We start from the raw sequence: 16,465 nt of genomic DNA, 5'->3' as shown, positions 1-16,465 counted from the left end.
AAATCCAAACATCTCCAAAGTAGATATCTTTTATTGATATATTTAATATTTCTTCCTCGATGTACTGATGCGCCTCTATAGTATAAGGACCTCCTTGGGCCACAGGATCCAGCATAATTTTCCAAGTCTCAGAGTTTTCTGATAATATTGACAGAAAAAAACAAAAACAAATTAAATCCCAGGCTTGATATCTACATGGAACTATTAAAAAGTAATGAATGTACTAATAACAAGCCAAATTTTATTTGCTTATAGATTGAGGTTTACCATAAAATTGGGCAGAAAACAGCATTACAATAGAGGCGATGCGGAGCATACAAAGAAGTTCTGTGCCAGGAAGGTGGCCTACAATTATGATCCCGCTGCTGAGAAGACCCACTCATTTGCACCTGCCGATTCACTCATACGTGAAAAGCAAAGAACAGAACTGCCAAGGCTGAAGCCAGGTGATTTGGGAATATTTTCTGAGCAATTTAGAATCCTGGTGGGAACCTGGCTCTTCAGGTGCTTCCTGCAATATCTTCCAGAAACCATTAGTGTTGGTCTGGCTGACTTGAGACTGCTATAGGTTGTTCAGCAAAACATCTGAAGCAGTGGTGAAATGCAATTTTTTTTTATTTCCGGTGTGCCTTGGTGGGCGTGGCGTGACTTGGTGGGCATGACTTAGTAGGCGTGGCAGGGGAAGGATATTGCAAAATCTCCATTCCCACCCTACTCTGGGGCCAGCCAGAGGTGGCATTTGCTGGTTCTCCGAACTACTCAAAATTTCTGCTACCGGTTCTCCAGAACTTGCTGGATTTCACCCCTGATCTGAAGGATCTCAAATTTCTGATGTTTGATTTAGAGCAGCTTGGTTGGCTTGGGAATTCTGGGAGTTGATGTCCACACATCTTAAACTTGTCAACTTTGAAAAAAACACTGATTCAGAGTATTGAAAGGGCTCTTTAAAACAAGCCTGGTACAAATGGCAGCAAACAGAAAGAAATTTTATTCCTAGTGGATTGGTTAAACAGCAGCATTTTATACTAGAATACTCTAAAAGCAGCTCCACCTAAAACAGATTGCAGCCTTCGCTGGGACACAGCTGGCTATCTTAAGGAAGGAATGCAGCTAAAAGAACACAATGAAGCTGGTAAATGGCACCTTTCCTGTCACCATCAGGTCATCCATAGAAAGTTGTTGTGGCCCAGCAGGAGCCATTGGAGCTGCCACTAGACTCCGACAGCGAGCAGCCCTATGAGTCAGCTCTGGAAGATGTGGAGGACCCTGGACAGGGTTCCAACTCCGAGCAGGGTGCAGAGAGGCTGGTTAGCCACCAGGAGGCGCCTGAGCTTTGGACCAGTGGGGAGGAGACAAGGGAGAGTGATCCGGACACCAGTAGTGAATTGTTCCCGGATGCCCAGCACCGAAGAGCTAATAGGCGTCAGGAACAGTTGCGCAAGTACAGGGGGTAATTGCACTCAGCTGGTGGTCATTAGGCTCCTCTCCAGACTATAAAAAGACTGCTTGTGCACACACCCCTCTTGCAGAAGTCAACGCATTGACTAAAAGTTGGAGAACTTTTGCAAATAGCTTGGCAGGCTGGATTGCTGCCAAGGCTTGTCTGAGTTGCTGCCAAGGTCCTTATCTGTTTGTTATGCTTGGCTTTCAGCCACCGAGGTTTTGATTTCATGCTAATAAAGTACATTCCAATTAAGCTTGTCTCGGCATTCGTTACTGGACAGAGGAGGGGGTCAGAACAGAAAGTGATGGGTCAAAAGGTACTCCCACACTAGCCTCTTGTGGTTTTGAGCAGTGCAAACTAAACATTAGAGATCAATATCTTTCTAAAACGACTAAACCTCTTGACAGTTTCTTTATTGTGTTATAACCAAAGTTTAACTTTCTTGTAAGAAACTGGTGATTTATTGCCATTATTTCTTCTCCCCGACAGCCTGCTAAACCTTTGGTAGAGCAGTTCTCTTCACCCAGGTGCCACAATCATAGCTTTATTTGGATCCCTGCACAGAGCAGCAGTTAAACTTGATGGCCTGAAATGTAAGAAGGAAATATACAGCCACCCATACAGGAATGGAAAGATCCTAGATGGAAGCCTCATTTTGGCAACTAACATTCCCAACTAAGGGAACTAGGCATGTCTAGCCTAATGAAAATAAGAACTAGGGGTGCCATGATAGCAGTCTTCTGGGACTTGAGGGGCACAGAAAAGAGGGGATTAACCTATTCTCCAAAGCACCTGAGGGAAGGACAAGAAGTAATAGACTTAGAGTCATTAAAGAGATCCAACTGAGAACTAAGGAGAAACTTCCTGGCAGAGAGAACAATTAATCAGTGGAATAGCTTACCTGGAAGTCGTGGGTGTTCCATCACTAGAGATTTTTAAGAAGAGACTCGATAGCCATTTGTCCAGAATGTGTAGGGTCTCTTACCACCAGGCAGGGGGTTGGACTAGAAGATCTCCAAGATCACTTCTATTTATATTCTATGCATGGGCATTAGGACAAGGAAGCCATGGACACATTGCTATTATTATGGATTACCTTCAATCTGTACCGTTTTGGTCACAACACTATTATTCTGGAAGAGTGTCAGCATCACCTTAGAACCAGGCTCTCCAAAGCCCCATATGATTGCACGAGATGGTTCCTTCTGGAGTACCATGTGGTCAGCATAATAGGAAGCAAAGCGGAACTTGGCACCTGAGGCAGACAAAAAGGCACAACAATCCAGTTTACAGTTTCAGCTTCTCAGAAATACTTCAGAAATGCCTGTGGTGGGGTACAACCGTTCAATTCCGAAGACATTTCTGAACAGCAAAAAAAAAAAATAGCTCGCAATTCACTAGAGATGATCAAGGAAGCATATTACTGAGAAAGAAAACGTACATCTCAGACGCATTAAAAAAAACCTTTGAAGGTTACGCAACTACTTTCATTGCTGCTCTCTTTCACGTGATCATGTTTTTCCTTTTTTTCCCCCCCGACTGAAACCATTTTTTTGTTGCTCTCCCCACCATGCATTCATACAATCTCCCATTTCCCTATCTGGTAGGATCTTTGGAATTCCACTTTTATAGCGCTAGTTTTTAGGAAAGTATGACATAGTATATGTGTCTGTATCTTTATGTGTGAACATTATTTTTCAGCCCAATTCTCTGAAAAGAGACCACTTCGGTCAAATGTGACTTTGTGACTAGGGAGGAGACCGAGTCTCTAGTCCATCCCTGATTCCCTCCCCACTGTAGGAGAAAAACAGAGCACACTTTGCCTTCTTGCCATTGCTTGTATGGATTTAAATAGTGCATTGTTGTCTTCATTCAATATGCTGAACCCAGCTTAATCAAATACACTTCCTGTGTGCCTAAGCAAATACAGCTTAATGTTGTTGCAGAAAATGACAGGCTTTAGACTTCTCAGGATACAGGAAAAGTTTATTTGGCAGCCAGGTTCAGAAAGCTAGCCCATGGCTTAGCACTGCAAGTTCTGAATAACCTTAATTATCGAAGCACGCATTCTTATACATTCTCCAAAGCATTGCAACATGGAAATACTTAACACATTTCTTAGTGGTTACCTCGAGGAGAAAGCCTTATAAGGAGATGGGGTCTTACTTCTTTTGTTTATGGAGTACATGTCATTAACGAACTTTAATTGAACCTTGGACTTTCGACATAGGCTTTTTGACATAGGGACATCTTGTGGTTAGGCACAGGCTTCCTGATTCTATTGCAAGTTCCAACTCTGTCTATGTGGCTGTTAATATAGAAGTAAAGGGGCTCTAAGAGGCTGTCCAGCCTGACCCAGTAGGTTTCACACTTAATGTCCAAATCTCACTTTACGTCTGCTTTAATGTGATTGATCAATTAACTAACATGTGAAGACAATTCCTATAGAGAGCAAAGCTCAAAACTGCTGCTCGCTGTCCTTCCTCTCTCCCTTCTCCTCGACAAGGCAGTCTCCTCATTTAGTCTAGTCTAGCATCTTGTACAAACCCAGCTGTTAAGCCTTTAAATAACTTGGTTCAGCATATTGTATGAGCAAAGCCATAAAAAAAGACTTTTTAAAAAATCCTCCTTCCCTTACAGCTATGGCAACCCTATACTTATTTCTTGAAAGTCACCAATAGACATACATATATAGCATCGTATCCCTAACATTGAATGACTGAAAGAAAAGAATCGGTCCACTTATATTTTATTTGAGACTACCTTAGCTGCCATATTTTTCGGAGTATAAGAAGCACCGGAGTATAAGACGCACCAAGATTTTGAAGAGGCAAATTTTTTTAAAAAGTTTTTGCACTTTGCAGACCTCCCAAAACTTGGGCCTATAAAAAAAAGGCATGAATAGCCTTTAGGAGGCTTGTAGAATGCTCCTGGGGGGGTGCCCCCCCAAAACAAGCAAAAAACGGCCCATTTTGTCAAAAAAAAAGGACATGCGTAGCCTTTAGGAGGTTTATAGAGTGCTCCTGAGGGTTGGGCAAAATTGAGCAAAAAAACAGCCCATTTTTTGCTCATTTCTGCCCTCCCCAGCCCTCAAGAGCACTCTTCAAGGCTCTTAAAGGCTATGCATGGCCATTTTGGTGAAGGGGATGGGGTTTCGGGAGGCAAAAAAAATGCTGTTTTTCAGCCTCCTTTTTGAGGAAAAAAGGTGTTTTATACTTTGAAAAATACAGTACATTTTAAGAGGGTTATTAGAAATATAGATTGATAAATATTGGAGGGTAGACATTTAAATTAAGGCTCCAACAGCCAATATCTTTCTCCCATCGTTTGAATCTCTGTTAGCAAGAATCACTTTAGCATTTAACTGAGTTACAGCCTGGTTTGTTTCATACTCTCCTATATCTGCAGATGCTACAGAATATAGGCCACCGGATCTGCAATATAAGAAACAGTTGCTGGGCTAAGGCAGGATGCCAAACAAGTAGTGTTTCCGTTTACTGTTGTGTAGTAGGAAAAACTGCATGCTGCTTTTCAGGATACAGCATAAAAATTGGAAAAGTCTGAGAAAATTGCAAGAAAATATAATAAACCCTTTATCAAAGGGGCAACAAACTGTTAACAAAACTCTTTAAAAAGATGCAATCCTGAATACACCCAGGAGTAAATTCTGTTGGGGCACTGAACTCAAGGGACTTTCTTTGTAAATATGTTTAAAGTTATTCCTCCACTGAGATGAGCTAATTATCTGACTTATCCTCACCAAAGGCTTAAACAAACTTTGTTCAGGATTTTGCTCAAGGAAGCTCATCCTGTACAAGATACAAACAAAAAGCATCTGATGGAAGCTTAGCATCAAGGAAAGGAAGCAAAATTCCTACCAGCTAAATGCTGCTATTGTATTTTCAACAGAGAGTTTCCTCCAGATTGCACTTGCCTGGCCAGTAGTGCCCATTCACAAGTAGCGGCAGAAACTGTCTCTTCTCACTCACCTGCTGCGCAAGTCAAGAGCAACGTGAATAGCAAGGAAGTCTCCATCGTCTATTTTGACAGCATGAAGTCACAAAGTCAGAGCATGCAATTCGGGGAGCAGAGAATATCCGGAGTCTGTATTTTAAAGACAGCAATCTCCTTGTGACCTCACACTGGGCTGATCCAAGCCAGGAAGTAACGTAGGGGTGGTAGGGAGAAAGTAACCTCTGAAAGGGGGGGGGGGAGGCTGTAAGGCTAGCAAAGCAGTTGACTGTTTCCTAGTACCTCCTGAGAAATTCTTTTTGATTCAAATTTATCTCACTTGTTACATTATTGGCACTTGTAACTCTGCAAAGCCACAATTTGGGCTTAGTACATTGAGGGGCTGGGTTCCCCAATTAAAAGGGTTTTTTTTTAAAAAAAAAAATCTAGCTTATTCACTAAGCCTGGATACAATCCACATAATGCTTGTGTGTGTAAACTAGCCACCTTTTGCTTCCTGCCCCATTTCTTCTTTGCAACTTCACCCTGACACCCCTCTATGAAACGTTACCCTCTTTACTCTGAAAGAATGGCTTGTATAGTATTCTGAAAGGTCAGCTAAGCATTTCAAGGAAGGACATGTGTGCAAACTCATGTGGGAATCACCAGGACACCCCAGGAGTGCTGGATAGATTGAGAGACAGAAAACACACCCTTGGCAAAAGCCATAGCAGATGCTTAGGATGGTGAGAAAGACCACACATTTTTGGCCATGACAATACACTATTATCTGCAGTGTCGGGTTTATACATAATGACATACTTAGCAATGGAAATTTTGGTGATACATTGGGTTCCTAGATAACAACAAATCGTGTGTTCTTTGAACTATTCAAAAAATAAAATACAAACGCCGGAGGAAAAAACCCCACTATTTCCTTTGGAGTTTGTATTTTAATTTTCTATACCAAAAAAATTATTATAAAAAAAAATTATTTTGGAATAAACCCCAAGTGGCTAAATCTGCCCAGCAGCTTAATATGGAAATGACAGAGAGCTTCCTACAAAATTCTAGGACAGGGGTTCCTAATCTTTTCTATGCCCCACACCTCTAGAACACTTCTGATATATTCTCGCACCACTTACAAAAGTAAATAATTATGTGCATATAATTATGCATACACACTATAATTTTGAAACTTCTAAACCCACGTTTTCAGACCCCCTGGAATATCATCTCACCCCTGTTGGGAACCTCTGTTCGAAGATATGCTGTAGTGCCTTGATGGGTAAATCCAGCCTTGTGTCTGCATTCTAATATCTGCTCCAATATCCCCTTCAGCAACCTGGTGCCCCTCCCTCCAGAAACATTGATTTAGGATTCATTTGAAACATTTCAAATGAAAAGGGTTCTCTTATTGATTTCACAAGAGACAGAACAAAGGGGAGAAATCGCACCTTCCCTTTTTATAGTTTGCATACATAAAAAGTTTTTGATTGGGTAGGGAAAAGTCATCTGTCTTGTTACGGCATAAGAATTAAAACATGGGAGCACAGTGTAATAGGATCTCCTGCTTGAGGGGGGGGAGTGTTGGACTAGATCAGTGGTCTCCAACCTTGGCAACTTTAAGACCTGTGGACTTCAGCTTTGCTGGCTGAGGAACTCTGGGAGTTGAAGTCCACAAGTCTTAAAGTTGCCAAGGTTGGAGACCACTGGACTAGATGATCTTACAAGGTCCCTTCCAATTCTGTTAATCGGTATCTGTATTCCAGGTAAGATTGAAAGGAGCGCTGTACTCTGGATAAAAGCAAAAGGAACATTTGCAAAGAAAAATGTCAGAATGGATATAGGTAAGATACATTTTCAACACTTCCCATCACTGAGCCTCAATACTGGCTCTCTCTCTCTCTCTTTGTTCCTGGGAGGCTTGAGAACACCTGAAAACGAAGCTTGTTATCTACAAGGCATCTGAATAAGCCCTTTTGCCACTCCTGGCTTCTAAAAGGGAGGCTTTTCCTGAAGGTTAAAGCTTAGGCAGGGGCAAATCATGAGCCGCCCATTTTGAAAAGGGCCAATTGCAAAATACAAGAAAAAAAAACATGCAAGTTGGCCAAGTGCAACAACAGTACTACAAAAACCACATCGCAAGTACTACAAAGTCCATAGTGCGGGGCCCTCAGCGCCCATAACCGCCCTCACAGCCTACCCCATCTGCAAAGCCTCGGGGGGGTGGGGGCGGAAGAGCTTCCCACCGGCGTAACCCGGGCGGAGCCTCCCCCCACCTGCCATGAGACCCCCGCCAGGTTGCCAAGAGGCCCGGTGTGTGACGTCACCGCGGCCCCGTCTGTGACGTCACCGCCCCGGGGCCCGTCTAAAGCGCGGCCTCAGGCCCGCCCAGCCCGCAGAGTCCCCACTCCATGGGCCCTGAGAAGACGCACTAGGAGCGCAGGCTCCCCGCTTGGACTTTAAAACCTCGGCCGCGCCACCGCCTCCTTCACCGGCGCCCAGAAAAACAACCGAGAACGCGGTGAGGCACCTGGTGGGGGGACACCGGATTTTAAATGGGGCCGGGCTCAAGGGGGGGGGAAGCGGGCGGGGAAAGGTTTGGTGGCTGAAGGACGGAGCTCGCAGCCAATCGGCAGGCGGAGTGGGCCGACCTAGGAGAAACCAACTACGCTGAATCATCGGGGCGGGACGAGATTTTAGTTGGGGGCGGGCTTCAAGAGGGAGGAGAAGAAGAGGAAAAGGTTTGGTCGTTGAAGGGCGGAAACTTCATCCAATCAACAAACGGGGTCGGCAGACCAGAGAAGCCAACCGCACGATTTTCCGCTCCTTTGACCCTCCCCGCTTGCCGTCTTAATTGGAGTTGCTAAGCAACGGGAAGGACGCTGGTCTCTGTCCTTGCGGGCAAAGGAGTAAAAGGGTAAAAGGAGGCCTGGGGATGATCCTCCTGGCGGGTCGGGGAGCTGAAAAGGACGGGGTGGCGGCGTGGAGGCGCTGAGCGCCTCCCTCCGTATTGATAGCTCCAGCCTGGGAAGGAAGAGGCGCAGGCAGGCCAGGAACCTGGCTGCTGCCTCAGAATAAGAGCGCCTTTGAGCATGGGCAGAGTACAGGTAGTCCCTGCCAGAGTACAGGCAGTTCGTTTAGTGACCGTTCAAAGTTACAACTGCACGGACGAAAGTGACTTATGGCCATTTCTCACACTTACAACCTTTGTAGCATTCCCATGGTCACAGTGATCAAAATTCAGATTCTTAGCAACTGTCTCATATTTATGACAGTCACAGTGTCCTGGGGTCATGTGGTCCCTTTTTGTGACCTGACAAGCAAAGTCGATGGGGAAGCCAGATTCTTTTAACAATGATATTAGTAATTTAACAACTGCAGTGATTCACTTAACGACGGTGGCAAGAAAGATGGTAAAATGGGGGTGAAACTCACTTGACAAATGTCTCACCAGCAGAACTGCTGGGCTTAATTGTGGTCGTAAGTCGAAGGCTAGCTGTATTTCATCCCATCAGGAATAGACTTCCATTATTGCTCCCTTCCCCAACTTTTAGAGGTACAGGAATACAACCCCATTGTTCCCAGCAAGCATGGCTGGGAATGCTGGGTGAGGGCTTCTTACTTCTGTGTCTTAAGCAGGCTTCCATTTGGTAACCCTGCTTTGTGCCACGTTTTTTCACGGAAAATCTGATGAGTCTATTCAATAGTAAATGTTGCTAAGAAGGGCAAAGTAAAATACTCTAAAGTAGGAATATCCAATCTTGGTGACTTGAATACCTGTGGATTTCAACTCCCAGAATTTCCCAGCCAGCCATCCCCGTTCTAGGTGGGGAATTCTGGGAGTAAAATTCACAAGTCTTTACGTCGCCCCTTCTGTAAAACCTAAGCTTGAACAATAGCAAACAGACATTTTTATGTCTATGTGAGAGTAAATTTAAAAAAAACACCTTAATTCTCTATATTCCTCAATTTAATAATCTGTTTCAAATTGGATTGGGTGATACTGAGATAAGCGGACTAGTAGTCTGGTTCAAAACAAAGCAATTCCTTGTTTGAAGTGTTGTTACAATCAGATACTATGTATTAATTTAAAAATAAGATTAAATAGTGTGAGCTTGACATTCAGATTTACTTACTAATTTTTTATTCTGCCTTTAGTAACTCAAGGTGGCGAAAATACATAATAGTCCTTCCTCCTCATACTTTTGACACAACACCAGATTGTCAGGTGGATTGGGCCCATATATACCATGTTTCTCCCAAAATAAGACAGGGTCTTATTTTCTTTTGATCCCCAAAATAGGCGCTTGGCTTTATTTTTGGGGAGGTGGTTAGAGTGCAGCACTGCAGGCTACTTCAGCTGACTGCAGTTCTGCAGTTCGGCTGTTCAAATCTCACCAGCTCAAGGTTGACTCAGCCTTCCATCCTTCCGAGGTGGGTAAAATGAGGACCTGGATTGTTGGGGGCAATACGCTGACTCTGTAAGCCGCTTAGAGAGGGCTAAAAGCCCTATGAAGCGGTATGTAAATCTAACTGCTATTGCCATTGCTATTGCTATTGAGGTGCAGGAGGTGGTGAGCATGGTTACCTCATGGCTGCTGCTGTGTTGCAATATTTTCAGGGGAGGGCTTATTTTAGCGCATGCACTCAAAAGCCCGATTGGGCTTATTATCCAGGGAGGTTTTATTTTCAGGGAAACAGGGTAACATCTTTGGACAATGCTGGCTCCCTCAGCTAAGAAACAGAGACGATTCCCCCCCCCCCCCGAGTCAGATACAACTGGTCAGGGGGAACCTTTACCTTATTTTTTTATCCAACATGTAATGTCTTACTTAGATCATAAGTCTCACTGATTGTTCTTGTAAACCGAACTCTAGGTATAAAAGAAACTTTTTCAGAAACAATGGCTATTCCGTTCTCAAACACCACTCAACGCATTCCTCCAGGGTTTGCCAATCTGCTTGAAGGGCTCGCCAGGGAAGTCTTAAGAAACCAGCCTGATGATATACCAAGTTTTGCAGCCAAGTATTTTGAATCTCTCCTTATTGAAAGAGAAAGTAAGTTTCAATTGACTATAGTCAAGCTTTTTAACATACATTTGCATTCTGGGGCTTCATCTGGTTTGCAAGAAACCATCGTTTACTCATTTAGGTATCCATCATGTGGCATTTTTCTTTCTCAGGAATGTTTTTTGCTATCCAGATTCTCTGTTAAACTGATGAAGGGCTGACAAGGGTTGACAAGTTTAGCCACTATGTAGGTTCTGAATGGGCCTATTCTCAATACCTTCGTTGTGTTATGCTCAGATTGGTAGGTTTGAGTTACCTTTTTTACTATATATGCATATCATTTGTTGAAGCATCCTATCATATATATAATTTTGGGGAGGATGTATGTGTTTTAATTTTGACCTATTATCCTGCGTATAAAGAGTGTTACACCTGTTTTCCTTGGAATGAGACAACTCTCCATGGCCAACTTATCCTGGCTGACTTGCCACAGTCATTTTGCCACAGCCAACTCACCCGAGCTGACTCACTGTGAGACTATTCAACATGGCATAACTCAGTAGCAGGAAAAGTGAATTTCAGCAGGCCTTGTCTTGCTTTAGGTTTGCTTAAGTCTTTGGGGCTGAGGTGAGCCAGAGCGTGGAGTCCCAGAAATCCACTTGTCCCTCGCTTGCATTTCCCTGATTTAAATTTTCATGTGATGAGTTGGCCACAGAGAAATAGCCAGGGCCAGTTGTCCTAGACCCATGATGGTGAACCTATGCCATGTGTGCTACAGGTGGCAAGCAGAGCCATTTCTGAGGGCACGCAAGGCATTGCCCTGTCAGCTCCAGCACGCATGCCTTGATTTTTGGACATTTTTCACTCTCTAGAGGCTTCAGAGAAGCCTCTGTAGGGTGAAAAACTGCCCAACGCACAAACCAGAAGTTTGGGAACAAACGTGGGCCATTTTTTGCCCAATGTGCAAAACGTAAGTCTGAAAATGAGCCGTTTTTGCCCTCCCCAGGCTCCTAGAAAGTCTCTGGAGTCTGAGGAGGGCGAAAAACTGGTCCACCATGCCATCACGTGCCAAAAGCAGGGGGAAGGCGGTGTGTGTGTGTGTCTCGCGCGCATATGCAGGAAGTTACGTGCACATGCACGGACACGCATCAAATTATGGGTGTGGACATGCAACCGCACACTCCTCCCGCTTTTAGCACATGATGGCAAAAAGGTTAGCCATCCCTGTCCTAGGCCCTGTTTTTTTCCCCCTCTGTATTAGACATAATTGAAAAGCTGTTGAGCTACATGTGCATGTTTACCTTTTTTCAATTAAGAAATCTTGACTGTTCTTAAAGGAATGCCAGGGTCATCATAATTCTCAATTTAATTAAGCACCATTTGACCCGGAAGTGTTTTTTTTTAAGAGACGTCATTATTATTTTTTTCAAAAAAAGTCATGTCTTTTCAGAAACCGGATATGATCCAACTGAATGGGGAGCAAAACTAGAGGATCGATTCTACAATAACCGTGCTTTCAATGTAAGTGTTGTTATATAACAGGAGGCTCCACCCTTGGCAACTTTAAGCTGGCGGATTTCAACTCTCGGAATTCTGGGAGATGAAGTCCTCCAGGCTTAAAAGTTGCCAAGGTTTGGAGACCCCTGTTACATAGTGAATGACTCCCGCATTCAGGCCTTTGAATGAAACTAAAGAAAATATAGGAGATTAAAATCCGGATTAAAAATAATAAGCATGAGGTTAATTTGGATTATTGGCCTATTTTCAAAGGAATGTGGATTATTTATTTATTAAGTTTATTTGCTGCTCATCTCGCTGTGATGCAATTCTGGACATCTTACAATAATTAATTTATACAGCAAAGATTTGTGAAAAGCTTTATTTAGAAAAATGATGAGTGGGAATCTAAAATTTCCCATATTATTGAAATTCAAATTCACTCGCTTTATCCTGTGACTGCTCTAGCATTAAAATATCCTGTCATGCATAAGTATACCCATAAAAAAGACTGACATCACTTATTTCCTTATGAAAAGGCTTACTACAACATCATTTTATATCCAGGGTATCAAACTCAAGGCCAGGCGGCTGAATCCATCCTGTGGGGTGCTTAGATCTGGTCCGCGAGGCCACTCTGGAAACAGCGAAGGACTGGCCCGCAGTGCCTCTGCCAGCGAAAATGGAGCTCATAAGGGCCACGTGCGTCCCTCCCAAGCTCCGTTTTCACTGGCAGAGGGTTGCAGGAGGTTGTCGCAGCTGAAAACGGAGCGTGGGAGCCCGTTTTCTATGGCAGAGCACTTGGGCCACCGCAGGTTCCCCGATGACACAAGTGACGTCGAGCTGGCCACGCCTTCTCCAGCCCCCGCGAGGTCAAACACAACCCTGATATGGCCCTCAATGAAATCAAATCTGACATCTCTATTTTAAATCATCATTTCAATGGATTCTGTATGGAGCCTAACAAGAGCTTGGCATACATTTAGCAATTTTGTCACCAGTGCTCAGTTACCACTTCAATTGCTTGCATCAAAATTCGGGGGGGGGGGGGGAATTAGTTAGTTGTAGTTGTAGTTTATTCAATTTGTATGCCGCCCTATTACCGAGAGACTCAGGGCCTCTGAGATTCTGTACCAATAGGGTTTCATGCATCAATAATACCCTATTGCTTTTTCAGGAACTTGCACCACCAGGAGATGGAGTTAAAAAGGAAGAGAAAGAAGAAACTATTGAAAAACCAGTAAGTAATTTCCCCAGAGATTAATTGCATACCTTTTCTAAACTAGCCTTTGTTGTAGATAATAGTTGCTGACTTCGGTGTGCCTAAAAATCTCAGGGTGGTTCTCCACTATCATAGGGACCAATATATTAATTTTATATGGGATCCAACAAGGGTCAAATTGATGAAGGCCCATTAGCAATTTTTCCATTTGAAGTTAAACAATTGAAAGAATTTATCTCACTGAAATTAGTAAATACTCTTATGTCCAAAACTGTTTGGCATAAAGAAATGCCCACATATTCCCTGAAGACTTAAATTGCCTCTTCTATGTTACTCATATTCTAGACTTAGATTTAATAAAGAAAAAATATAGCTAAAAATGCAACACCTTTTTTATGAATTTTCAGTGAAGATATGTATGAACAAAGAATAGAGGTGCCCACTCAGAGCACAGTTTAAATTGTTTCTTAAATCCCACCAGTTTTAACCATCAAGACACATTGCAAACTCTTGTACGTATTTTAGCAGCCTTAAACACTGCTAAATTTACCCAGTGAAGTTATTACAACTTCAAACTATTTTAACTTTGTCTGTTTTACCCTTTGCATTCATTCTGTGTAAATAAAACTAAAGATATAGATAGCATGAAACTGCAGCTTGTACTTTTATTTAGCTGTAAGGTTTATATTATCTTTTATTACTTATATTATTCTTGATGTACCAGTGCAGGCAGTATAAATAATGCTCCCTCTTCCCTTTTTTTCACCCCAAACAACACTAATAGATTTTGGAGGCCACCCAGATGAGTAATGAAGTTCATTACTCCCCAGCAGGGAGCTCCCATAACGGTGACTGGACAAACCAGATACCTCTGAATTTGACCAGTACACGCTAAGAACCTTTATGTTGGTGGGTTTTTTTCCCCAAATAGGATAAATTTGCTGTTGGATTAGTCTCATCTAAGCATTAATGATTGGTGTTATCTAAGTATTAATTTGGACATTTGTACCAGCCAAAACTTTCTTTGAAAACTGAGCAAAAGTTGCCCAAGGGGTATTTACAGAGTTTAATATTCAAAATAGCCCTACAGATTTTGGGGGGAGGGAGTGGGTGGGAATATATATTTTAAACCGAACAAAAGCAAGATGCATTTTACTCTCCACCTAACTTCAGCATCAGTCTTCTAAAGATTTGATTTTCATTTATTGTAGTTTCATTTTTCTTCTTCCTTCCTTCCTTCCCTCCCTCTGTACACCCCTTTTTGAAAACCCGGTGGGCAAAATGCAAAGGTGAGAAATGTAACCTTGATTTTCTTTTAAATTGTAAAGAAGGTAGAAGACCAAGAAGTGGTGGATATTCAAGGGACCTTATCGGAAGAACAAGCTGCTGTGAAAATCCAGTCCATTTTCCGAGGATACAAAGCAAGAAAAGAAGTGAAAGGCCAAGAAGATGAAGAAGGGAAGGAACCTGGAGCGACAAACAAAGAAGCTGGGAAGGAGGAAGTATCAGGTGAGCCTGATAAAGTACCACAATAATCAGACTCACCAGTTCCATCAACAATCCCATTTTCAAACAGGCGTAAGGCGAAGTCCTACTGGTCTGCTTAGAAACAACCTGCCAAGTTTATCAAATAAACCATACAGTTTAAAGCTGCATGCCATCTTGGTGCTCATCAGCGGATCAATAAACTGACCCTGTTTTCATGCGGAAAGATCTTGTTGATGTAATGGGCATTTTCTTTTTGGTTTCGGCTTTAGTGAGTCTTAAGTTAGTTAATCCTTGCCAATATAAGGGGGGAAAAAAACCTGTTCTGACCTAGGCTTCCCCAAAAAGCACGAGGCAGAGTTCTGGTCCTGACAAACCCCCTTTTATTAAATGAACGTGAATTCTTCGCATTCAACAAGGCCTGGCAAACAGTCTTTCAAAGGAATATTTATGATCACAGACCTTATCTAGCTTGGAAACCTGCCCTGTAAATATTTTCAAATGAGGTGCTGTGCAAGGAAAGACTGGGCACAGAGTCTCTTGAGATTCACGGATAGATTTTCACACTCCTGAAATGAATCTTAACAAACGAATTGTTTCCCGCAAAAGCCCACTCCCCTTTCGCTCCTCTCTTATTTCCTATGGGAGGGGCCAATCACATTCCACCTGGCACTTTACTCCCAGGTCTACCCTGATTTCTGAGGAGTTCTCTCCGCGACACTGGCAACAGGCTCCAGCTGTTCCTCTGCCTCACTGCTGTCTAGCTCCGTAGGTACCTGATCACTGCCAGAAGGCCTCGTCCCCGTCTCTGCCTCTGACACAGAGCCCTCATCCAAGCCTTCCTCAACCTCCAGGACTGGCTTTACCTCCTCATCGTCCGACTCTGCTGCCAGCTCCGCTGTCCCCTGGTAGCCACAACATGAACAGCATCACATACAGCTAGTCCTCGACTTAGAACAGTTCATTTAGTGACCATTCAGACTTACAGTGGCACTGAAAAAAGTGCCCCATGACCATTTTTCACACAACCGTTGCAATATCCCCATGGTCACGTGATCAAATTTTGGACGCTGGGAAGCTGACTCATGACGGTTACAGTGTCCCAGGGTCACATGTTTTATCACCTCCTTCCAAGCAAACTCAATGGGGAAGCCAGATTCACTTAACAACTGTGTTATTAACACCTGTGATTCACTTAACAACTCTAGTCGTAAAATTGGGCACAATTCACTTAACAAATTGTTTCATTTAACAACAGAAATTTTGGACTCGGTTATGGTTGTAAGTCAACTACCTATACACAGTTCCAACAAAGCCTTTGGTGCCAGTTTCCACAATGCTGATGCCTCAACAGCTGGAGTGGGAATCTTTTGTGTTTGATATATTGTGAGATAAACCTCTGAATCTGTTTTACAGGTTTTAAAAATCTTTGTTTCATTTGGGGGGGGGGGGATATGGCTACTCTGATCACCACTCCCAAACTTCATGTACATTCAGTGGTACAGACACTAATACTGTATTCACTTTTAATGCTGCTTCAACTATTTCAGTTAGTAAATACACGTGCATCGGGTTTATTTCCTACAGAGAATGAAAAATCTGAAGAAAAAAAATAAACCTTTGTACATTTTCTGTGCATAGAACTCCAGTATCCCTACCCATTTTTGCAACGTGTCCCCTTTTGTCGGCCTTATTTTATACATTTCTTCAAAGTCTCTCCAGATTTCCTTCCCTAAGGATATCTTGAAGGAAGTCAATGTTACCGACATGATGTACCTCTGCTTCTTTAGAAGTTTGCAACTTGATTCTTTGCCCATATATTTGAAAATACATTTCGTTGGTATAAGAGGA

The 16,465-nt window shown here is 43.0% G+C and overlaps 2 protein-coding genes across 4 annotated transcripts in view; one reads left to right on the top strand and one right to left on the bottom strand.

Moving 5' to 3' along the window:
* SIAE (sialic acid acetylesterase) overlaps nucleotides 1-6,920 on the bottom strand; it is a 21,379-nt gene extending 14,459 nt beyond the window's left edge. Inside the window, exons 1-3 of one of the 2 annotated variants that reach the window (XM_087706325.1) lie at nucleotides 6,637-6,920; nucleotides 2,541-2,699; nucleotides 1-138 (exon numbers count right to left, since the gene is read on the bottom strand). The exon at nucleotides 1-138 is cut by the window's left edge and continues 38 nt beyond it. In XM_087706325.1, coding sequence (XP_087562451.1) covers nucleotides 1-138; nucleotides 2,541-2,661 — 259 coding nt within the window. In that variant the 5' untranslated portion in view covers nucleotides 2,662-2,699; nucleotides 6,637-6,920. Of the gene's footprint in view, nucleotides 139-2,540; nucleotides 2,700-5,433; nucleotides 6,321-6,636 lie in introns of those variants that run through there. The other variant, XM_014062227.2, reaches the window with a different exon arrangement.
* An 847-nt stretch (nucleotides 6,921-7,767) lies between these two features.
* Nucleotides 7,768-14,840, top strand: SPA17 (sperm autoantigenic protein 17). 2 transcript variants are annotated; one of them, XM_014062192.2, is made up of 5 exons: nucleotides 7,768-7,922; nucleotides 10,279-10,458; nucleotides 11,861-11,931; nucleotides 13,085-13,147; nucleotides 14,458-14,840. In XM_014062192.2, exons 2-5 carry the CDS (start codon nucleotides 10,305-10,307, stop codon nucleotides 14,662-14,664), a joined length of 495 nt encoding a protein of 164 aa, XP_013917667.1. In that variant the 5' UTR covers nucleotides 7,768-7,922; nucleotides 10,279-10,304; the 3' UTR covers nucleotides 14,665-14,840. The 2 variants fall into 2 exon arrangements, with proteins under 2 accessions (XP_013917667.1, XP_013917668.1); XM_014062193.2 differs by lacking the exon at nucleotides 7,768-7,922 and adding an exon at nucleotides 8,244-8,318.
* Nucleotides 14,841-16,465: the final 1,625 nt, after the last annotated feature.

The sequence above is a fragment of the Thamnophis sirtalis genome, unplaced genomic scaffold, assembly GCF_051295495.1.
Source record: "Thamnophis sirtalis isolate CommonGarterSnake01/CBP01778 unplaced genomic scaffold, rThaSir2_p1.2 scaffold_2, whole genome shotgun sequence".
Lineage (NCBI taxonomy): Eukaryota > Metazoa > Chordata > Lepidosauria > Squamata > Natricidae > Thamnophis > Thamnophis sirtalis.
This window is presented reverse-complemented; position numbering and strand designations above follow the sequence as displayed.